The 24168-nt window shown below is 36.9% G+C and overlaps 3 protein-coding genes across 4 annotated transcripts in view; 1 reads left to right on the forward strand and 2 right to left on the reverse strand.

The window, feature by feature from the left end:
• dhx38 (DEAH (Asp-Glu-Ala-His) box polypeptide 38) overlaps window positions 1-7935 on the reverse strand; it is an 18653-nt gene extending 10718 nt beyond the window's left edge. The window contains exons 1-16 of one of the 2 annotated variants that reach the window (XM_087175274.1): window positions 7695-7935; window positions 6459-6787; window positions 5691-5884; window positions 5201-5362; window positions 4926-5088; window positions 4686-4804; window positions 4520-4593; window positions 4259-4414; window positions 3941-4102; window positions 3712-3819; window positions 2785-2909; window positions 2496-2633; window positions 2215-2401; window positions 1153-1338; window positions 873-1013; window positions 301-411 (exon numbers count right to left, since the gene is read on the reverse strand). In XM_087175274.1, coding sequence (XP_087031400.1) covers window positions 301-411; window positions 873-1013; window positions 1153-1338; window positions 2215-2401; window positions 2496-2633; window positions 2785-2909; window positions 3712-3819; window positions 3941-4102; window positions 4259-4414; window positions 4520-4593; window positions 4686-4804; window positions 4926-5088; window positions 5201-5362; window positions 5691-5884; window positions 6459-6784 — 2352 coding nt within the window. In that variant the 5' untranslated portion in view covers window positions 6785-6787; window positions 7695-7935. Of the gene's footprint in view, window positions 1-300; window positions 412-872; window positions 1014-1152; window positions 1339-2214; window positions 2402-2495; window positions 2634-2784; window positions 2910-3711; window positions 3820-3940; window positions 4103-4258; window positions 4415-4519; window positions 4594-4685; window positions 4805-4925; window positions 5089-5200; window positions 5363-5690; window positions 5888-6458; window positions 6788-7694 lie in introns of both variants that reach the window. The other variant, XM_023410847.2, reaches the window with a different exon arrangement.
• Window positions 7936-10055: 2120 nt separating this feature from the next.
• cyb5b (cytochrome b5 type B) lies at window positions 10056-15747 on the forward strand. The gene is made up of 5 exons (XM_087175275.1): window positions 10056-10524; window positions 11745-11873; window positions 13533-13559; window positions 13697-13731; window positions 14100-15747. The coding sequence occupies exons 1-5, from the start codon at window positions 10324-10326 to the stop codon at window positions 14188-14190; spliced, it is 483 nt and encodes a 160-aa protein (XP_087031401.1). The 5' UTR covers window positions 10056-10323; the 3' UTR covers window positions 14191-15747.
• Window positions 15748-19943: 4196 nt separating this feature from the next.
• LOC111658363 (adenosine receptor A2b) lies at window positions 19944-23557 on the reverse strand. The gene is made up of 2 exons (XM_023410859.2): window positions 22675-23557; window positions 19944-21489 (listed from the first exon to the last, which is right to left on the reverse strand). Exons 1-2 carry the CDS (start codon window positions 23474-23476, stop codon window positions 21194-21196), a joined length of 1098 nt encoding a protein of 365 aa, XP_023266627.1. The 5' UTR covers window positions 23477-23557; the 3' UTR covers window positions 19944-21193.
• Between the last annotated feature and the right edge of the window lie 611 nt (window positions 23558-24168).

Here is a 24168-nt window from a genome sequence, read left to right on the forward strand (position 1 = left end):
ACAAACCATGTACAAAAACATTTCGTATTGTACCAAAATCAAACATGTAAAAGGAGGAAAACTATGTATGCCCATGGGGGAGATAATATTTAACAACATCAACTTTTTGGGAAATTGGCCTATTGGTCAACTGACATTTTATTTATTGAAGAAATTTGCAGGGAAAAATCTCTCTTTTATTTATGCAGCATCTTTTCTACATAAAATTCAAATCACTGTGCTTTATGCAATATGTTTATATAATATAAAATATAAATAATAAACAATCACTTGAGTGATAATACCAGCCGCGTCCCTCACCTCGATATCCTCCTGCCCAGGCATAAAAATGAGGATGTCTCCCAACAACCCACTGAGATGGATCTGCAAGGCCTGCTTCACTGCTGCCTCCACATAGTCCTCCTGAGGCGTCTACACATCACACAACACATCAGTTCAACACAATCCACACTACAGGTTTTTTACTGGTATATGCCCAAGTTTAATTCACATTTCAATTTGCAGTATATATATTGTCTATAGGGTGTTTCAATAGAAAGCTGAGTGCTGAAGTGAAAGTATGATTAAATGTGATAAATATTTTTACTATACTTATGTCTATTTTATAGACTTTTAAGGTCAAAATCATTTTTTAAAAGTTTAACATTTCATTACAATCTCTGATCGTATTTTGAAAAAAAATATATGTTAGAGCCTTATTAAGACAATCTCAGAAAAATTACATATGAGCTGTAACACCTGATATTTGAAATAATAATAATTATTATTACTATTATCTAAAGCTGGCAGAGTGTCCAAGTGTCAAAGATGCAATGTAGTGAGGATGCAGTGTAAGTGCCTGAACAGAAACTAGAATGGAAACATAAACATACCTTACTAAATAAGATGTCTACAGGAAATGTTCTTCCTGGAATATTGAATATGGGTACGTTGCCAAAAAACGCTGCAAACTTGTCTGAGTCCATAGTTGCAGAGGTAACTATGAGTTTCAGATCAGTGCGTCGAGATACAACCTAGCAGGAAACAGTAGACAGAAGTGATAAAATGAGAACATCATTAAATCATCACTGAATCGAACGGTACAAGCATCTGCCTGTCTTGGAAATGAAAAGAAATCTATCTTTAAAGAGCGTTGGGTAGTTGTCTACTGACCTCACGTAACAGGCCAAACAGTACATCAGTATTCAGGGAGCGTTCGTGAGCCTCGTCCATGATAACAGCACTGTAGTGGTCCAGGTCTGACTCCCTCAGTGATTCCCTGAGCAGGATACCATCTGTCATGTACTTGATCAGAGTTTTCTCTGATGTGCAGTCCTCAAAACGGATTGCGTAGCCCACCTGCAGGCAACATCATTAGTCAGTGATCAACTGAAAATAATATGTATGTACTTTAAAGTCTTTAAAGTATGATATGCATAGTGATTACAAAACATACCAGAAAATTAGGCCACTTAATTCAAATAAAAATGCCGCCTAATGCCACCTTTTGACAAGCTTTACATAATATTAAAGCACCTCCACTGTTTCCCTTCAGGCCAGCGACATGCAAGTTTTTCATTTTGTCCACTAGATGGTGGTGTTACACCATATGCGACTTAATATTGAGGTCAGGGGGGGCCTCAAACTGGTCATTACATAATACATTAAATACCATACTGCACATGACATTCCAATCAACTTCATAGAAGAGATATAGAAACACAGGACATGGTAGCTTGCAAAGCAAGAGTTACTGTTCTTAATCAATTAAGTGTAAATTAAGTATTCAAGTAATTAAGTAATTAAGTGTTCAATGTTGAAGTGACATCCTGGTTCAGGTTTCCCTTGTCATTTTAGATAATTGAGAATTTATTTAAACCTGTTGGACACAATTGTAAAGTTATTGCTATCAGCGTTAGTCTGTTCTTAAATTGTGTTTAAAGACATCTAAATGTTATCATCTGCCAAGATTTCAAAAAATTGCTATAAATAAATGATACTTCTTATTAATTTCGCAGACGCCAAAATAGGTTAAATAAGCAAAATTAGACAAATTAGCGAGGGGAGGGTTATGGCCAATAGCAAGAGTGAACTCCTATGCTCAAATCAATATTTAGGGCATTATCTTTCAATATACAGCAAATTAATCCATATGAGATTGCCAATATATTTTCACAATCAGAGATCAAACAACACACAGAAGCAGACTGCTGGCACTCCACTCAGCTGTCTCACCTCCTCTCCAAGGCTGGTGCCGATCTCCTCGCTGACTCTCTTGGCTACACTCATGGCTGCCACTCTCCGGGGCTGAGTACAACCCACCATGCCATAGCTGGTGTAGCCATCCTCATGCAGGTACTGGGTCAGCTGAGTGGTTTTCCCACTGCCCGTCTCCCCAACAACAATCACAATGCTGTTGTCCCTGCAGATAGACATTGACACAGTCACAGTTATAACACAATCTATGAATAACTCATCACAGTTCTGATGCGAACACTCCGTCTGTGTATAAATACCTTATGATGTTAAGAAGTTGCTGCCTGACAGCAAAGATAGGCAGATACTGTCTCTGTTCCAGGATAGTCTTCTTCTTAGCAAACTCACTGCTGGCCTCTGTCTTCTCCTTCATGTGGTCTGCAAATTTCTGCTCTGCTCTGTAAGGCAGAGAAACAGAGCAATAAAAAAAACGAATGTGGCAGGTCGGACAATCTCACTCTACAGTTCTGTGAGTTAAGCCTGGGGATTATTAAAAACAAACTGTGAAATGTCATCTAGATCCAAAATCTGCATAGACAGTCTGGTCACCTGTAGTCTACTTTGCCATCCTCGCCTACGGCTTTGCCTCCAGAGACATCTTCCTCCTCTTTCTTCTTGATCCCCATGATATCTCCCAACTTGGTGCCTGCCAATTCCCAGTGTTTGTGCTGTGCCTGAAAAAGAATTATTCAAATTAAGTAATATAATTATGAAAATGAAAGCTTCAAATTGCAATTTCATGCACATTCAACACACAGAAGAGATGACAAAGCATCTGGTGTCACATTTGTTAAGTTGTTTCACATTGCTGATGGTTGTATGCAGGGAAAATGTCATCCATCAAGCAGGTAGGGTAATCTTGAATAAATTATTTACTGAAGAGATGAAGTTAGACAGCATTGGCATTATCAACTGGACAGTGCGCACCAACAAACCCCATTAACATTTCTCAACAGCAGAGTATGAAGATCATATCTGCTTTTTTTATAGTCCTGCATACAGATGGACATAACAATGATGACGATGAAATGCACACTGGTTTAAACTTTAAATGTATACATCAACCAGTAGCAGAATAATGAACAACCTGCATTTCACCAAACATGCCCAACTATTCGTTACTTGTTGGTGTTGAGTTTAAAATTATTCAGCATGCCGGACTTTATTATTTGGTTACCTTATAAAGGGTCAAGGTAACTTCCATTGCTTTTTCAACAGAGAAATGCAGAACTTCTGTCTGTGAGGACTTTCCATTAATATACGACTGTCATAGTAATTTTAAACCGATCTTATACTAACCCTAGAGTCCTAGACCAATCCTGCTTATGTATTGTAAAAAAAGAAAAAAGAAAACCTGTTGAAACCAAAGTCAAGCAGTGTCACATACACTTTTTTTCCATCAAGCCTCTGCATTGGTTTGAAAGTAACACTCATATACTGTAAATCATTTTCATTTTAGTTATTAATCCAGCCAACCTTCTTGCGTTCTTTCTGCTCACGATGTTTACGGACAAGCTGGCTGCCCTTTCGAGAGATAATGGCCATGTCGGAGGTAGCATCTTTCACAGGAATGACAGGCTCTGGCTGCAGCAGGAAAACACACACACAAACATTTAGATTAAAAACAAAATCCTTCAATATAGTTCTGGCAAAAATATATGATGTAAGGCACTGAACTGTTATTAAATATTCTACTCTTAGTCACCTGTTTAGTGAAGACTATTCTTCCATCCAGGAAAGGAGGAACCAGGTTGTGAACCAGCAGGTGAACCTTAGCAGCATTATCCTCCTCAAAATCTTCATCCACCTCCAACCTCTGCACCACACCACTGGTCAGCATACGGTTGGTCTCCCATCGCTCATTATCCTGAAAGAAGAAATACGGTTTGATACAAAGCCATACTAACACAGACAGATGCACGAAAAAGACAAATACACAAATCTGTTGACATGCATCCAGTATATTCCTGTGCATGCAGACACACAGTTCTGATTAAGTTGATATGAAGCACTGTGGTTATACCTCATTGATCTGTCGCTTCTGTGCAGATATTCTTTTCTGAGTCTGCTTCTGAAGGATCTGTTCTCTTTTCTTTATATATTCATCAGAAGTGGAAGTGAAAGGGTTGTGGAACTCATCATAGCCTTCATCCATCATGTACCAATCTCTGTCAGCTTGCTGTAAAACAGTGACCACAATAAGAGTTGTCAAAAAGAAAAAAAAACCTTACCACCAGAAAATAGTTTAATAGAGTCATAAATGAGGAATAACTCTACCACTCACCTTCTGGTCCTCCTCCCACTGTTCTTTCTCATCCTCATTATCAAACATAATTCCTCCCTCACCATCTTTCCTACCTGAAGAAGAGACAGAGTAAGAAATGGTATCAGACATACAATATTTAAATCTTGCATATGAGAATAAACTGGCTTGTTTTTTGGAGTTGTACCTTTTCCTTGTGATAAACGAGGCGTAGAACCTAAATGCTTTCTGTCATTGGCCCACTCATTGTACTTATAGGATGGAGTAGGTAGTGGTGTGTCGTCAGGGTAACGCCCTCGGACTGACCTAAGCACACAGCAGACAGACGTTATACATTGAACCATCAAGTTTTATGTAGATTTTTCAAATAAAACTAAAGCTTTGGGGGCAATGGGAATGTGAGATAAAATGAATGACGGTTGTTTACCTTTCCCTCCTCTCACTCTCTCGGCCAGAGCGATGGCTTCGCTCTGAGCGATCTGACTCTCTTTGAGATGGGGCAGGGGACGGAGACTCCCACTGGGAATGCCTTGAGCTGGCATAACCACTGTCATCCTCATCCCAGTTTGAGCGTGAGGGTGTGAAAGCATCTGTTTAAAATTAAGACAGCTTAGTCAAACAATGTAATTAAAGATGCTTTGTAAGATCATTACAATGATACAATAATTAGTAATAAATCAAATAAATAATAAACAACAATACCTCTTGGGCGATGCTGTGGTGTCGCGGGTTCATCTCTCTTACTACCCCGGCTGATGCGATCGGACCAGCCATCTCTCTGTGACCGCTCACTCCTCTCACTGCGCTCCCCGCGCTCCGACCGGCTGCTGCTGCTCCCACGACTGTGACTACTCTCTCGCTCATCTGACAAACAGAGACAAGGGACAGTTACTCTCAGCAACTCTGACTGCTGAACAGAGTTAATATTTGCTTTCATTATTGACTGATCTACTAATTAAGTTAAATTAAATAAACAATACTTAATAAATAAAGGTAAAAACAAAAAAAAGGAAAATAATGAAGCATCATCAATATTTAATTTCTTATTGTTGTAACATGTGTCCAAAAACAAAAAGCATTCATTTTACAATGTTTGGAATTTTAACTTTATAAATGATGCTGGACCATGACCAAAAGTCTAATCACATTAAAATGCAATTACTGCTACATGACTGCGCATCTTTAGAATCACCTCTTTCACTCCTTCGGTCTCTGCCCTTATCTCTGCTCCTTTCTCTGTCTTTTTCTCTGTTCTTGTCCTCTTTGGAGGAGGCGTAGACTCCATGCTCACGTCTGTCTTTCTCTCTCTGCTGGTGTCTGCGTCTGAACTCTTCACTGACCCCCCCAGGGTTTGAGGGTGTCTCAGAGCCAGTCACACGATACTTCCTGCTGCCGGGACAAAAATGAAATATTAAATATTAGTCATACTCTACATATTAGTATGCTACTACAGCTGCTAAAATAATAAATGAGTAAAAGGGGAACAAAGAATATTCCAGCAAAAATACATAAACACTAAAAGAGAAAGGGTATTATGTTTTGCAATGACTCAGCAACAGTCCTGATTTTTTATTGGATTGCATTGCTATGGTAAACTGGCCTTTTTCTATAAAAGGATTTTGCAGGATAAAAAACTGGGAGGTCCAGTAAATAAAACACTACCAAATTACAAATTACTAAAAAATTTTTTCCACAATTACCGTTTCATTTCTTCACTTTTCATCTCAAAATCTTGGCAGAGTGACATTATGGAATAAAATATACAAATAACAAATATTTTGTTTGTATTCATTCATGTATATTTTTAAATGCATGTTTTTTTTAATCTCATAATGTCTGGTTTATTTAATATTGAACAAATAACATTGAACACAGAGACATGAGGGATGGGTGTTGTCTATCTGATTATACATTATCCACAATTTTCAACAAAATATTGTTATGAAGCAGTGACACTTACCTCTCCTTCTTAGCACCTCTGTTCTTATCACTGTCTTCATCATCAGACCCGGAGTCACTTTTACCTTCCTCCCAGTCCTTGTAGGAGGAAACCTTTGACTTCTTTCTATTTTTTTCTTCGCCACTAGCATCTGCTTGCTCCTTACTCTCACGCTCTTTCCTTTTCTGGGCAGCCAGCAGATCCAACCCCAGCAAAGATGTGCGTGGAGTGGGTGCCCGGAAAACATGGGGCTCTACAGCAGCACTCTTCTTCTTTACAATAAGACCACCAACTTGAGCAGCTGGATCAGTCCCTTCCAGCCTGTGCATAGACACATCATCATCCATAATCTGTGGGGAAATAATGACATGTAGAAGAGGTGAAAATGTGTAGTGCTACTAAACTGCTGTTTCTGACAATCCATGTGAAGCTTAACTTCCCAGATATTGTTTCTCAGAAGCTTCAGCTTGATTATTTACATTAACAATAAATCTGTGATATTATTTTAGATAAATCATTTACTACTAATCTAATTTTCTACTACTAATCTAAAAGATATCATTTATATAGATATAGCTATATAATAGTGTCAAATCACAAGTTTCCAGAGTCAAAAGTGGCATTTTCAAAATGCTTCTTTCGTTCAACCAGCAGCCCAAAACCTAAAGATATTCAGTTTACTCTCATAGATGACTAAGAAAATCAGCAAATACTCACATTTGAGAACTTGGAGCCAGTGAAATTTTAGAATTTCCTTTAAAAAAATTAATTAGACGAGATACTGGAACATAAAATACATCACTTCCATTTTGTAATAAACCACTTGAATAAGTATTGGGTTATCAAATTTTACAACCAAGGCCATCATGGTTTTTGTCTTTATTTACCATCAGAACAATTACTTTCAGCTCAAAGGCGCAACGTAATATAATCTATTGATTCACACAGAAACATCCCAAAAAACAAAATGCAGACTATCAGCATATTTCTGGCCAAGAATATCCCCAGTTGTGCATTACTCCAAGATCACAAATGGGACTAGGTTTTATAGTAGCTGTCCTATCTCTTATTATACGTCAACAATAATGTTGTTTTACAGTTTGATGTTCCGCAGTAGTTAGTTTGTTACTGACGTGTTTCAGAGGAGCAAACGTGAGGGCCATTAACCACGAGTCAATGAAGAACCTGTAAGTGAAATTATTATATTTTCCCCGTATCATAATAATCAAATTAAATCACACTGAAACAATTACGTACCTCAGATAGAGCAGCTAGCGTTAGCTGAGCCGAGGCCAGCTGGGGACTGTAGGACCTACCGCGTTTTCTTTGGGTCTAAAATGGAGAAACTCGCAAATTAAGTTAAAGATTTTAGGTCAGCTAATGGGCTTTTAAGCGGATCATAGAACTGGGGACCTATGACTGTCACTGCAAAATATTTAAACTACCGCTTTCGTAAACACGACGCGTATGTTTACAGGAAAGACGGCAGCCATTGCAATCCCACAATTCCAAGGAGTTGCAGAAAAAATCCAAACTTTATTTAAACGGATTGACTAAACAGAAGGCGAGGACCGACAAAAATACAGAATGTATGCATGAGACTCCTACTGCCACACAGAATAAATAAACCAGGTCACGTTTAAATGTGAACTATAGATACGCACGACAATGTGTTTTGGTAAGCTAAAGTGCACTGAGTGATTAAGTGAACATTAATTGTAAAAGGAAGAAAAACTACAGTAAAAGTAAAAAAATATATCTAATAATATATCTAATACCTTACCTCTGTCAAAAGTTAAAAGGTTATAATAGGCTACTCCCATTTAAATGGTTTTGATATAGAACATTAAGTGTTTGATTTGATTGATTTGATTTTTCTTCTTTGTGTGTGTGTGTGTGTGTGTGTGTGTGTGTGTGTGTGTGTGTGTGTGTGTGTGTGTGTGTGTGTGTGAAAGTAGATGACAGAAAGAAAACTTTCATGCACAATAAAAAGATTCCAGTTATGTCAACAAGTGAGATAAGAAATGCCGGGTGTTACTTTTTTTCTTTCTTTTTTTTTTTAAAAAAGATAAAATTGAACAGTAAAATAATAAATTATTAATTTAAAGAACTTGTAGCTGAGACAGAAAAAGAACATCATATCTTGGTCTTGGAATTTAAAATCGCAAAGAAAACATACCAACTGCCTCAGAAAACTGAAGAATGTGTGGCATCTCTGCCTTATGTTGCTGCAGAGTACCGTGAGTTTCAAACAGATTAAAAATGAAAAATAAACACAAAAAGCTAGGGCGACATTTTAGATTACACATTATGATGGTCACATCAAGTTAAAGCACTTTAGTGAAAGTCTTTACATAATCACTACAAAACACAATCTAGATATCTTAATGAGTTAAACTTACTGACTGAAATTGTTAACACTTAATTAGTACTCCATTTATTGTACTAGAGGCAACGACTTTTCAGTTAATCCTCTTAAAATGGTGCCCAATGGTTTTTTCTTCCCAACAAAAGGATAGGAATCAATACCACAGCCAGTGATATATAAATATATAAATATTTATTTGGATCTTATTTATCCTTGAAGGTTGTAGGCTACTACTAGTACAGTAGTTTATGGTGTCATATAAGAGGTTAGTGAGGCAAATTACATTCAGACTTTAGCATGGTGTACAGAGGTACTCAAGTACTCTGTTGGGGTGGAGGTGGGGTTGGTGACAAGGTTTAAACCCTATACAGCGTAGTGTTTTTGCTTCTGTTGCATAAGTAGATATACTTGGACCAAAAGTTATGCTGCTTACTGAATAAGTGTACTTTTTTGAGTGTCTCCTTAGACAAGTCTCTTAAAACACTTTCCCAAATGTATGTATACCAGATTGTGGCAGAGGAGGAAATCCAGACTTTACATGTGAAGTATTTTGTGAATCATTGATTACTTATCTGCCACTATCATCTTGTGGATGGTAACCTCACCTATCAGTAGAAAACATATGGTTCACAGGCCCCCGATATCAGCACAGGAATAGGCACACCTAAACTTCCTAATGTGATATATACAAAATTTATACAACATACACTTTTACATAATGTACCATCAGTTATTGCAAGCCAGCAATATAATTTGCCATTACATTGCCAAACTACTTTCACCAATGCCAAACAATCCTACATTTTCTTCCACCAGATCCGGATTATTATCTGGATATGGACCAAATTGCACTAACTCGTAGATCTCAAAACCATAAATATGTTTGATTCTGTACATCAAGTTCCATGCGTTATTTCCTGAGAACCTGACTAGACATTAAATGGGTTGTTCCCTGGCCCATGCCCCATTCCTCCACCAAGTTTGATGCAAACGGGTCCAGATCATTAATTCCACTCTCGTTTTGACAATTGGTCTTGGCAATTGAAACTGGTTAATTATTGTCGTGCGTTTTAACCATTCAACAAACATTGAAAAAGCTCATATGCGCACTTACAGCGCACAGTTGACAACCTTTGCAAAATCCACCGTCTCATGATCATCAAGTGGTAGATCCTGATTGGTCACCACGCTGGTCGTCACATTTTCATTGGTCAGTTGTCGTGTTTCAGCTTTATGCTAAAATAACACGCATGTCATTGGTCTGTTTCACATGTCTGCTGATGTGCCGGGTTAGGCTGTTTTGTATTTCGTAACACAGCAGTGTTTAGCATTTGAGCACTTTTATAACGTCCATTTTCTGTAGTGTAATTTGAAGTTTTCTGAGCACTGCTAGTTTTATTCAAACAGAGTGGAAACTGATCTAGACGTAGCTAGCGTTACATCCATCCATACCTGGCTTACAGAAGCTAACGTTAGCTAGCTGCTCAGTCGATATAGGTTACTCACATTAACGTTAGAATGGGTGAAGAAATTAACGACAACCTCATTAATACAGACAATGGATCTGCTAGTAAGACCAACTGCGAGGAAAATGGCGATACAGTAGGAAGTGATGAAAAATGTTACACGTTAGAAGAAATAAGATTGCACAATATGAGCAATGACACATGGCTCATCGTCCACGATAAAGTATACGACATCACAAGTTTCCTTGAAGAGGTAAGAAACACTTTCTTTCAGCTGGAGGCAACTACTTAATCAATAATGCTATCATAATGTACGTTACGTTACGTTTAATCTATTGGTTACCTCATTTCGGGCCAAGACTACTTCCTGGACTTACGAAACGTATTGTTAGCGTTATGTATTTATGTCCTTGCTGACTGTCTTCCTTCAAGCTGTCGCTGTCCCACATTAAACCAATCGGTATAAAGTCACGAACTGAAGTTACCTCAGGATGAAAACAGGATACGTCGAGCAACATTTGGCTAAAACTTCTAGTCACTTTAATTTTTAGTTATCGTGAACGATTAGCTAATAGTTATAATAGCCAACGCTGGCTAATAAGTTAGCTGTTGCCCACCGTTTTCATAATAGTAGCCTTAACAGCAACATTGTTGTCAATCTAGCATTAATTGTAGCTACTACCGGTAACTTAGACTAACTGTAAAAGTTGCATGTTGGTGATCCTGGTCCATATGTTTAACCTAGCTAATACAACTCTAATATTAGCAGCAGTAGGCTATGTAAGCGACTTTGAAAACACCAGTGCTGAAACAAGTACTCTGATCCATTACGTAAATTAGTACCACTTTGTTAAAACAAAACAATATTTCCATTACAAATAGAAATTCTGCATTCACAACTTTATCAGTTTACGGACGTATTATAAATCAAAGTGTAAGTTATTTAAAGAACTGCCCTTCTCAGGGTACGAACAACATAACATATGATATAATTGGATTAGCGTTGATATTTTAGATCGTTTTAACATGTTTGTGCATTTTAATGCTGTAGCTTCTTGTAGCGGAGCTAATGTTAACTGCTGTATGCACAATTGAGTTGTTTAACTTATTAGAATACATTGTATTTTCAGAAGCTGGTCAAATGTTTTGCATGTAAAATCCCATCTGCAAAGTAAAACGGAAAGAGAAAAGCAGAATAATGTCGCCCCCTAAAATGCGTATGAAGAAGAATACCAGGGAAATGCTCAAGGCCTGTGAAATACCCCCCAAAAAATGTCATGTACAATACATATTCTTTGGTACTTTATGCCAATGAAAGACTGTAGTGGTGCTTTTCACTAACTGGCCTGTGATTTCAAGGGTAGAGATTTCATTGCTTCTTCAATTTAAGCATAGACATGAGCTGTATCACATTCTGAGTGCAGGGGAAATCAGCTAGCTCAACATTGCCTTAACCCCACTCTATGATTCCAGCATCCAGGAGGTGAGGAGGTTTTGCTGGAGCAGGCTGGTGCAGATGCCACAGAAAGCTTTGAGGATGTGGGTCATTCCACAGATGCCAGGGAGATGCTCCAGCATTACTACATTGGGGAGCTTCACATGGTAAGAGGAAAAGACCTGGTGTCTTTAGGGATGTCCACATCCCTCTGTAAAATATTGAAGTTCAATATCTCACAAGTTATTATGATGGCGTAAATCTAACCGAATAAAACAGAACAATTAATTGGTGTCACCAAACCTCTTTGAGAAAAAGGTGACCATTTGTTGCACAAAATGTTGCTTGGAGTCACAAGAGGGTGTCATGCAATAATTTGAATGGAAAATTCGAATTGAAACTGCTCTGTAACATCCTTTAGACAATATGGTCATGTGAGTATTAGTTCTGTATCCAAATCTTTTGTTACCTGAATGCTAAAGGCTGTAGCTAAGTTTTTAAAAAAAAAAACTTTTTTTTATACCTCTCCTATGTCCCATTCAGTCTCAGCATTCAGTATTTGTTATTTCCTGGTTTTCTTACATTCATTAAGAAATGATATGGCACTATTGAGTGATGGTCGTCCAGCTAAATTATTGCTGCAGTTGGAGGTCATGTCAGTAGGACAGCACACCATATATATCTAGTCTGCATTGAGGAGTGGCTGGCAGAAACCCAGTCTTGAGGAACACAAAAATACATTTTGGGATTAAACAAACTAACTTTTGAAGACTACAAGTTCATTTGATTAATTCAGACTACTGAAGTCTTTATTATCTTTAGTTTAATGCCACAGTGCATTTTTACATAGAAAACTGACTGACAATTTTGTTCCCCATCACTTGTACTGAAAGCACTTCGGGAAGGAATGTCTTACTGGTCAGTATAAATAGGAGGAATGGTTACAACGAGCAAAACCTGTTTATATGTACTTATGGGCAAATGAATTGCTTTAAGATAAATTTAGAGAAATTGTGAACCTATCCTTTAACTAACAATAGGGTCCCCTCCTACAGCAAACAATGGCAGAAAGTGAGATATGACAACAGAGAAAATTGAACATTCAAAGAAAGTTTTAAAATTTACAGCTTTTCTATTTGTTATGTAAATTGTGTTTTAAAAAGGCAAAGTATATTGTCTTCCTCAGTAATTATCCAGATAACATTGTATTAGTTTTAACATAGAAGCAGTTTTTCTTTGCCCCCAAATGTTGCTGTGTCAATATCTTGGTGTGCTTATTTCAAACATACTGCTTTGCAACAATAAGAACCTAAACATGAATTACATGTATAAATTAAACAAAATTCAATTGGAAAATTCATGAGACTGTTGAAGATTGAATCTGTACCTGCTTTCCTCTTGTTCTGATGATTTTCTAGGGACTGATTTCTATTACTGGAATCTTTCCAATAAGTTTTTCTTGTCAGCCTTTGATTGGAACTGGCAACACACCACACAAAACATTCAACTCATCATTTTCAATCCAGTGGATACAACCTTCCACAAAGTATTGCATGATTTTTGTGATTATCGGCTTTCTGGTTCTTTAACCAGTCCCATTTTTCTCAAATCGTGATTGCTGAATAAAAACATGTGTCAGTTATCATGATGTGATTATCAACAAGAGGAATGGTTGTTGTTTGTACATGCTTCATAGTCCAGGTTTAAAATTCATATAATGAATATTAACCTGGTAACACACATGAATACATTTGAGTTTTGATCAACTACGGACTACCTGAGAAACAGACTTAACTTGTATACTAATGTCTTCAATTTCTTTGTAGGATGACAGGAAAAAAGACAACACAAAGGTAAGCTCCATTGTCTTTTTGTCTGATTTTGTACTACAATAGAAAAATAAGATGTGTCTGTGTTGTAAAGTGTCTGGTTTGTGTCTAAATCACACAATATCAATTTTTAGTTTGTGTCTTTTTTTCTTTTTCTGCAGGATGAAGGTCAAGTCACAAATTCAGGAGATTACAGGTGAGACATCATCATGAACATCGTGTGTCAGGCTCATTGTTTATAGTTTTCACATTTGTGTTCATATGTACCAAAAAGTTAAGTATCTTGGACATTGATCACTGCAGTTTGTAGTGAACAAAGTCCTCTTTCAGTATTGACAGCTCAGAAAAAGTTTCTGGAAATAGAAAATTGTTAATGATTTGCTGTATGTGTATAAAAAACTAATTTTTTCTCTGCAAATGATTAGATATATTTTTGTCGCAGATTTCTTTTAAATTATCAATATAAACACTAATAAATTCACAAATCCTGTCCTTTTTTAATTGCACTGGCTAGAAAAATTTATGTGATTATTTTTTATTTTATTTTTTTAAATTTTTTTTCAGCTCCTGGACCATGTGGTTGATACCTGCTATTGCTGCAGCTGTTGTTGGTATCATGTATCGCTACTACGTGTTTGAACACAAGTCTTCTTGAGTGCTGGCATCCTGTTTCCATCTCATTCTTTTCATCTGGAGGCCTTGAAATGTTTGACCAAAACCTCCTCACACTGAGTGCACACGATTAGGAGTGTCTGCATCCTCTGCAACAAGAAAAGGAGGGGAACAGTTTGATAAAGTACTTTTGTCCTTGTCCGTCTACATAGAGTGCACCAAATAGACAGTTGGGCGGAGACTTTATTAAATTGTCTGCCTTCAGTTTCTTCGTATTTTACTGTTGCTATGCCTGTTGTCATCTATGTTAAATGTTGTCTTAAACTTAAACTTTCATATGCATTTGACCCAGTTTGGTCTCTGTATGGTCATTACCCATTTGCCTGCTCAGATAAAGGTTTTGTTAACTGCCTGGTGAACATGCATCATCATCACACAGACACCCAAGATTGAAACATTTAAGGAGATGTTGAGTATGCAGAATGGTGATGAAATCAGGCTAATAGTTAATAGTGACCATTAAACTTTCAACACTTAATTATGACTTTGAATGCATTTTCTTAGTTTTGATAAAGTGAGAAATGTTACTGGTACCTAACTCTCAATAGGAATTGTGAGTTTATTCCATTCACTCCTCTCAGCAAAGTTCTGGTGTTAAACTGCTTGATTGCATTTATCATTTGGTTGTAAACACAGAATATTTCCAATTTTGTAAATGCAGTGTCAAATCTTTGTGTCTGTTCCATTTTGAAAATAATGGTGAATTATATTGTATCAGTGATTATTTAAGGTAGAATGTGTTCTGACTTCTCTCTCTCTTTTCTACAGCTGTGTTATCAGGCAATTGTGTAAATGTTCAAAACACCTGATCCATAGATTAATATAAATTTATGTAGTACGTAATAATACAATAATATTTTATTACCCAGATATAATAACTGGCAGTGAATGACTGGGTGAATACCCATGGGAAAAAAAAGTATTTGTTATTTAATTTGTTCTGTTTAAAAAATTTATTGTTTCTCACTATGCCATTTGTTATTTAACTGATGTTTTTTTCACAATTTTGTTTCATTTTAATTAATTCCAATGCATCTTAATTGACTGTTTCGAGAGAATGGCAATGACAGCTGGTGTGTGTTTCTCGTTTGGCTGTTAAACTGGGAGACTTGCCAGTTGTCATTAGAGCCATAGTTGAGTGTCTTCAGGCCACAGTTGGTTACTACACATATTTAATAATCTCTTTTAGTTACATAGCCTTTTTAAATTTTCTAGGTTTCTCTTAGGATTTTGGCAATGATTAATATGTTTTGGTTTAGGTAATCTTTGCGTAGCATTTCTAAAATCACTCAGTCTATTGAATATTATGAAAAATTATTTCATATTACTATTGACAACATTTTTCAGCTACAAAACCCGTATATATACATCACCTGTCAATTCATAAAAGCTGCTATTTTTACATGTGACTGCAATATTACTTGCGGATGTCAAAATTTAGTTAGTTGACTATAAGTCTTCGCCATTTCTTTGCATTTCAACTGCCATTTGCTGTCATTAAAAGTCTCTTTGAATAAAATTAATCTTTCAAAATGTATAAGTGACTAGTCATTGATATACAGTGCAAATAACCTGGGAGCTTATCATTTCATGTTTGTTTAGTTAACTGTCCTTTTGGTAATTTATTCCTTGCCTTTGGCAATTGTCAGACAAATACAACAAAACATACAAACAGAAACCATAAAAAAATTAAATGCTCTGTGTTTAGAGCAATAAAACCTGTTTGTGTAGATCCAACACTGTACCTTATGTCAACAGTCTTACGCAAGGCTGAGGCAAGTATCGGAGCTGAACTTAAATGCAGAAAAATGAAACAACAATCAATCAAATAAATCATCACAGTCAAAGCCCTAAAAACATCTGTCATTTGAATGCCAGAATGAAATACTGTACTTTTAAGAAAAAATTAATTCAATATCCCTGGCAAACCAATATATAGTTTAAAACAATTTTATTATTTGTTCATAAACAGACAAACTATAATGTCTGTTCTTATTATCTTACATAATTACTGGAAATCAGCTTCTGAGCTGAGCAGAAGGCTCTTTCAAGCCAAAGGTCTGACCTCAATTTATGTTGAGGCCATTCATAAGTTTAAAATGCAAAAACAAGTGCAGGGTGGTTGGGGCAACAACTGCTGGTGTTGAGCAGTCTGGCGGTCCACTTCAGTTGACGACTTAAATGGCAGCAGCCCAAAAGACAAAGCCACTCACACATTCATCATTTTGCCATTAGAATGAAGCAGCTATAATGAATGTAGCTGCTGCTCTTGTGTTACAGCCTCATATCCTCATCACTGTTGGCTTTATACTGCTGGGTCTGTCTCAGACAATTATGACAAGAATGACAAAGTATTTGTATTGGTAAATAACCACCATCACGTAGTTCTCCTTTTCCTTTAAAAATTCATGAACCCAATAATGGATAGTGTGTCATGACAGTGCTGTGCTAATTTGAAAGGAAAAAATATATGAAAAATTTAACAGCTGGGTTTAATTTCACTCTATGTTCATGCTCCTGGCCACAGTAACTGAGATGGATGTTCATGTATACTTAAAAAATTGCATTGAAACTAACTGCCTAACACTGTGGTAACACATTGTGGTAGGCAGCAAATGTATGTCATCCACTTTTCATGCTTTAGAGGGAGGTGATTGGCAGAGAACAAGATGATTGAATAATCTCCATATTCTTCTGTCCGTCAGTTAAAAATGTAATCATTGTGCCAGTGTCATTCAATGTAAAAAAAATTGCATTTAGGTAGCTGGTAATGTGGTTATGTACTTATACTCTGATTTGTTTTTCTTAGGTAACCATTTTATAGTGCAATACTGGCACAAAATGAATAATACTTGAATCCTGCATATGACTGTTCCCCTCAGCTATTTATCCCATGGAGAGGAGCAGGAAACAGTGATTGAAATTAAAGCCTTTCCATCTGCAACCTCCATAAGAGCCCTCACAGTGCAGAGTGCCCATGACCAGCAAACCAGAGAAAGCACAAATCAACACCCATTGATTCATCCTTTTTAATCAGGTGGGACATTTCGAGAACCAGATGCCCTCTTGTTACATAAAATGATAAATTGCTCAAAAGGAATAAAGAAATTTAGATTATTTGAAAAAGACTCCAATACTACATTTACTATGTGTATCGGGTTTGTTAAATGTACATCAACACTACAATTTTAGCAACCAACAAATAACATGGATCAACCTTAATCACGACAAAATCAATATACACTCAATACTATAAAATGACAGCAATTTATTCTATTGAACACCAACACAACTGGACAGAAATTATTATAAATTGCAGTTTAAAAGGTCTCGTCCTTTTTGCCATGCCATACTTAGTATAAACACTAGGTGGCACTACAACCTAAAGATGTTGATACGTCAGTTGTTAAACTTGGCCTTTACCAGAAAAAAAGGAAAATGTACAGTATATTAAAATGGCTAATCTGACTGCTGCACCTACTCTGTGATATTCATCACATAAATCAGAGGAGTTATCTCCAGGTTTTCATGGGCATGGAACAGCAGTAAACACAATAAACACAATTCTGTCACACATGGTGGGACAGACATTATGCAATGGTGAAAAACAAAAACCTGCCACATTGTTACTGTGATAGTGTGATACTGATAAAGACCATGTGCAGTGAGATGGTTTAAAATAATATCTAAAGACAATTCAGTGACAAAACTGACATGAGAGTGGTTTTGCAAATTCCTAGACTGTTTTTTCCACCTGAATCTGAAACAGCTTTGTACTAGTTTGTTACGTACTGTTCATGAGTTACAGTATTTTACACCAAAAGACTTTTTCTCAGTTTTTGATCCAAAGAGCATTAAAGCCACTGGCCATTTTACATCCATGTCTGCCTGCTGTGGCAGCAATTATGACCAGACAGAATAATGAGCTCTTATGAGACAGCATATTGTATCTGTGGGAGTATATGAAACCCTCAGATAGACATCATTCACCATGACTGAATGGCTTGTCATATCTATCAGCAGTCATCCTCAAGGAGAGCTGAGGCTGCTAATGCACAGCACTCCAGTGTCCTGGGAGACCGGCTCTGCAAAAATCTCAAACGGCTGGAAAAGCACATGTGGATCCAGCAGGAATAAACTCTGACCTCTGTAGTTTGAGATGGCTGAAAAGATCTCCTGTTCATGGAATGTGTATGAAGTGTTTTTTTTTTTTATATGGGATAATGTTAAAATCTGAATCTTTTTTTGTTTTCAGGCATGTGTGGACACTAAAGTAGCAGAGATAAAGTCACAGAATCTACAGAACCAGTGTCAGATTTTCTGCGGAGAAAATCCCAGGTGGTTTTTGTTGCTTTGACAACTGCCTAAAAGGTTTACTTAAAACCCTCACCTCTCACAATAAAAAACATTACCAGCTTTACTTTATTCTGAAGGATTTACACCCATTAAAGTATTAAATCCACTCAAGAAATAAAGTCAGATTTTCTTTCCTGTCAAGTCCTGTCATGCACATGATTCTTGGTCTTTGCATTATAACATATCAATATTATTTATACTATTTACATCTATATATATTACAAGTTTTCTTGCAAACAATGTCAAGTGAAAAGATATAAAATTTTTAATTTAAATCAGAGAAGTTGTTGAATACTGTATGGTCTATGAGATTACACCTGCTTCATACCAAAATGTAATTGCTAGTTTGCAAACCATATATATATATATATATATATATATATATATATATATATATATACACACACACAGACCTGTTGTTCTGTTGTTGTTTATCCTTTGGTAGAAACAACACCAGGCACACAAGCAATCAAATATGTACCCATCCATTATGCAGAAGCACTATTCTCTGAGGATATTTTCAATAATGTTCTTTAATTCTATACCTCTGGCTCAGTCTGTTATCTAACATGGAACTAGTAGGTAGTAATTAGCATAATCAAATAAAATTATTCATCATAAGACATTGCATCAGATATACAGTACAATTGAAGAAACTGGACAGTGAGTGCAAACATGATCCAAATCCAATGACAAGTCAAATTTTTGTGCATAAACTAACTTACAGATAGAGCTTTCTTTTTTACTCGGTTACACTCCATATCAAAAGCAAGAGACTCCTTGGAAAACATTCCTCCAGCTCATATAACAGCCACCAACAACTTTGACCACACATACGATTTTTGATCATAGCAAAATACAGTCGTCTTTTGGAATTATGAACTGTACCAGCTGCACAATCCTAAATAGACAAAAAAGAAAGAAATGTGTAGGTCATCTAATCTCTGAGACTGTATGCTGTTTATTTATATAAGAATAATATATTGGCAATTGAAATTCTTCTTTCTGCAGGACAAAATGGATGCATCAAATACAGGGAAGTGTGCATTTCACTTCCATTTCCACAAATGACAACAAAATCAACATCATGTACTCATCCCTAGGATTTAATTTTTTGCAGTTTTACTATAGATGTGGCCCCAGGTTTTGGAGATATCCTGTATGTGCAGCAGGACATGCATGTCCATGAAAATTATGATACAGATAGATCAATAAACACTTTTCACTTCAACTTCTTTACAATTCTGTGATGAAATAAATGCTATTCTTTTTTACTAATGATACATTTGTAAATATTGAACTCAATGAAGACATGATTCAAAGGCATAATGCTTTATTCCGTACATTCATAAACCAATACATTATCAAACATTTGTTCATTCTTTATAATATTAGGAACTCAGAAACATGTATATATACAAAGGTCATTATAAAGTCAGTCATTTTCCTCACATAATATTACTTAATAATTTGCATTTCGTCTGCAAGTGTTTGATGAAGGCAATGCTCAGGCTTTAATGATTGTGACACCAGGCAGCAACCTAAAGTCTAAAATAACTTGCATAAAAAACTGTTTTGAATTTCTATTTCTTTTGGATGTTTCTGGAAAATATACTCCTGATCAACTTTAAATCTAAACAAACCGTCAGCATGACAGGAAGCTTTATTCAGACAAAGATGACATGGGCATTGCCATGTTGAATCCATACTGTAGTACACGATACTGAGAGCAATATCATGGGCTGAATATCTCTAAACAAACAACCACAGCCTCAGAAGTTACCCCAGTTATCTTTTGCCGGCACAAATGTGGTGACCTTTCTACAGTGTAGCTGCTTAATTACTTTTCCCCTTGCATACACTGAAATGATGTGACTTAAAGGTTAACTTCTCCTAGCTGTTATATGCCAAGGTCTTCAACACACAGTGTAAACCGAAGAAGAGATAGATTGCCTCAATTCTTCAAAGTGCTTGTAATCAGATAGTGATGTTACTTCACAAATGTCTCATAGGAATATAATCCTAAATATCAGTTTCTTGTGAAGAACTAATAGACTGACCTCAAATGTTTGAAGTGAAATATGGTGACCTAAGCCACAAATCTTAATACAGCACGGGTTACACTACTAAAAGACTGATCATGCAGCTGTAAGCAGAATACTGGTAGGCATTTCTGGGGCACAGAAAAAGTTGATGGCTAACTATAAAACAACTAAAAGATGGTTTAAGAGGCAGTCTCTGACAATACATCAACTTTTGGCAACACTGTGTGCATGAGTAAAAAGGACAAACAACAACAACAGAAAACAAAACAAAAAAGCCAAATAAGTTCCAGTCATCTGAATATATTCTTAAACTGAAAATGGATAAAAAAATAAAAATAAGAAAAACTCAAAAAAGTGACTGTGCAGTGATTATTTCAAATACCTCCCATTATAGCCTTTGTATTAACCCATTCACATTGCAATCCATGTGAAGCATTACTCTACTTCTTATCCATGATACCTTATGTAAGAATATGTCAATAACTTGGCTTCAGTTGACCAGCTCAGCCAGACAATATAAGACAATACAGAGGTCGCTGACCATGTATGTTACCATGCCAGTGGTGCTCATCAAGCGCAGACATCCTAAGCTAAGCTCAACAAGGTGCATGTGGAAGATACACTGGAAGAGCGCTCATGGACAGTGTTGTTATTGTCCAGAATTCCTGACACAAACTGTGTCTTTGAAGTGCCACAGAACCCAAGGGTGTCAGCCAGTTTGGGGCAAAGGGCCTGAGTCCACCTCTGGAGGACGTGGTGGAATTTCCTGCGGAAGTTTCGGTTTATCCAGAAGTAGAAGATGCAGTTGAGAAAACCATTTGAGGTTGGCAGCCATACCACCACAAACTCAATCCACTCTGGTACGCTGCTACCTGAGACTGCTGTGGAGCAGAAAACACAGGGACTGATGTAAGTCAGATATCCACAGCATGACAACAACAGAGTTAAAGCAATACAGCAGAACAACGAAAGTGGTTCACCTTTTGTTGACCTTTTTAATTAAAAAGGTCACAAACAAAACAAACAAGGCTAGCTATGGCTGGTCTATGATCACCCTCGGAGATGTGAATCTTTCTCCTGAGGGCAATAATATCAACTTAACATTTATTGTCTAGATCTAAAAGTACACGATTAACTGATAGATTTGATGGAGTGGAAGCAACCACTTTAGAGTGTCGTGTCGGACAGTATCACACTTTGAAGCTGAAGTTAAGACTGTCAGCTTCATTTTGCAGGGATTTTCATCCATATCAGATGAATTACAGCCCTCTTTGGAAAAGGTCTTCACTTCCAAAAATATTCAGCTTTGACTCAACTTTCAGTCTTGATTTCTCCAAGACAGCACATGGTTGGGGTAAATGAGAAAAAAATGTCTGAGTCACAAAACTGCTCTTCAAATCAGTATATTCATGCCTGGCAGTATAAATAACTTTGACAGCTATTTCTCTCAGCACAGTCGCATCTGAAATTGATGGAAGGACTTGAAAAGGAGGGAATACATTAAAATGAACATTTCTTAAGCAAATTAATCTTAATCTTCAAACACCTACTTTTGAATTCTCTTGCTACCTTTGAAACCAGAAATTTGACTTAAGCAACATATATTGCAATCTCAATAAACCCCTGGTTGAACTTTGACTTATGTTTTCCATTTCCACAGATTTAAAACGTCTCTCAAAACAGCAGCCAGTAATTTAACACTTCTTCAGTCATTGGGTCCACATCAGAAGCTTTAGATCTAAAACCCTAAACTACCTTGTATGATGAAAAAACCTGGCTATGCACAACACACACGTCCACTTTTTGTTCTTTTGAATGAATAACCTTTTCTTTTCTTAAATCCATGTTTTGTAAGTTTGGATCATGATATGCACCTTTGAACACTTTTGTTTTCGTTTTGAGTAAATGTAGCAAAGATGAAACAAGATGTAGTAAATGTGCAAGCTGGGCCCAAATTTCCATTCATCTCTTTATTCAAAACAACCTATAAATGACAGGCCCTTTCATGCCTTTTTAGCTCTCCCTCAAAGCACTTTCTTTTATTTATACCCATTGGTACTACTTACCATTGTAGATCATAGCTGCCATGCAGGGTGTCCAGCAGGTGTAGTAGGCTGCTATCACTGGCACAAGCACTCTGGATGCCACATTGTGTCTTCTGCGACGAGCACAGTCGTATTTGCGCAGTTTTAGTCTCTGCCTCTTGGCAGCGCACCACACTCTCAGGTTTGCGTATGTCATGATGATGGAGCAGGGGAAAAATATAAAACATGTCAAACTAAGGGAGTATCCAACATTTGTAGAGTAGGATGGATTGCAGACCAGTGATGCAGTAGAAAAATGAACCTCGATAATGCCATCTGGAAATGATATTGGCGAAAGTAAAAAGGGAGGGAAGCACCAGGCAAATGCAATCAGGAGCAGAGTCCTTTTTCTTGTCATCAGAGATGAATATTGCAGCGGGTAAAACACTGCGATGTACCTCTCCAGGCTTATTGTAGCCAGTGTATACATGCAGGTGGAATAAACCGTGGCATTAAAAAAGGCCACGACATGACAAAGAGCATCTGGCCCTTCACTGTAGTCCTTTAGCAGACTCACCCAGAGATTCAAGGGCATGATCAGCAGTCCAAACGCAGAGTCTGCAGCAGTAAGAGAAAGGAGAAAGTACCGAGAGTTTCTTGTCCAACCAGCCACGGATGAAGAAATAACCAGGAGTACTGCAACATTCCCCAAAGTGATCATCACGCCCAAAACGATTATTATGCTTACTTTGACGGACCGGTGAGCCAGCTCCTGCAGTCTCAGAGGATCAACACCTGACGAGTTGGAGTTGTCAGAAGTTGAGAAGTTAAGTGTTGTATACATTTTTCTTCACAGTGACATGAGTGCGAGCAAATCATAAGTCACGTGAGGCAAAAATAGACAGGTAAAGTGTATGAACAGGGATGTGTGTGTGTGTGTCTGCAGCTTGTAGCCTTTCACTGCCACTGCAACAATCAGCGACACACCTGCAGCAATTAGTGTGGGGCGGGAACTGATACATCTCTCAGAAACCCACTGCAGCAGTATCAGGTTATTTTAGTCATATCAACTCAATCTATCTATGATATAATGGTAAATTTGTAAGTTGTATAATCCATTCATGTAATAGGTATTTCAATTAGTTCATAGTGTTTCTAAAATATTGACATAGTGGTGTATTGTAAATACTACTATTGTAAATAACTCCTCACTTAAAGATACTCACAATGCATATGCTGAAAATATAAATTTTATTATGTATTTAATGCATTTGTTTAAATCCTTTTTCTTTTTATAGATTTACTGATGTATGCATATGTGTGTTTGTGTGCACATAGTTTGTGTATTTGGTTGTGTTTTCGAGTATTTCCAGCAGTGTTGTCAAATTGAAGATGTTTTCTGAATTTATGTTTTGTCTATTTTAATATTTTCTTAAGCTGCAGTGCACTGAGCTCTTAAGGCTACCTAGTATCAGGCTTTTTAGATACAATGGGAATCTGCCAAATCTAGTTTTATATGTTAGCACATTAAACCAA

The sequence above is a fragment of the Seriola lalandi genome, unplaced genomic scaffold, assembly GCF_002814215.2.
Source record: "Seriola lalandi dorsalis isolate HSWRI2012SDOR001 ecotype SW California unplaced genomic scaffold, Sedor1 jcf7180002054440, whole genome shotgun sequence".
In the NCBI taxonomy this organism is placed as follows: Eukaryota; Metazoa; Chordata; class Actinopteri; order Carangiformes; family Carangidae; genus Seriola; species Seriola lalandi.

Excerpts from the sequence above, each read along its gene's own strand:
- cyb5b (XM_087175275.1), top strand. The coding sequence starts at position 10,324 with ATGGGTGAAGAAATTAACGACAACCTCATTAATACAGACAATGGATCT. Across the intron at positions 10,525-11,744 it reads TCACAAGTTTCCTTGAAGAG|CATCCAGGAGGTGAGGAGGT; the intron begins GTAAGAAACACT and ends CTATGATTCCAG. Across the intron at positions 13,560-13,696 it reads GGAAAAAAGACAACACAAAG|GATGAAGGTCAAGTCACAAA; the intron begins GTAAGCTCCATT and ends CTTTTTCTGCAG.
- LOC111658363 (XM_023410859.2), bottom strand. The coding sequence starts at position 23,476 with ATGTATACAACACTTAACTTCTCAACTTCTGACAACTCCAACTCGTCA. Across the intron at positions 21,490-22,674 it reads GGCAGCTATGATCTACAATG|CAGTCTCAGGTAGCAGCGTA; the intron begins GTAAGTAGTACC and ends TCTGCTCCACAG.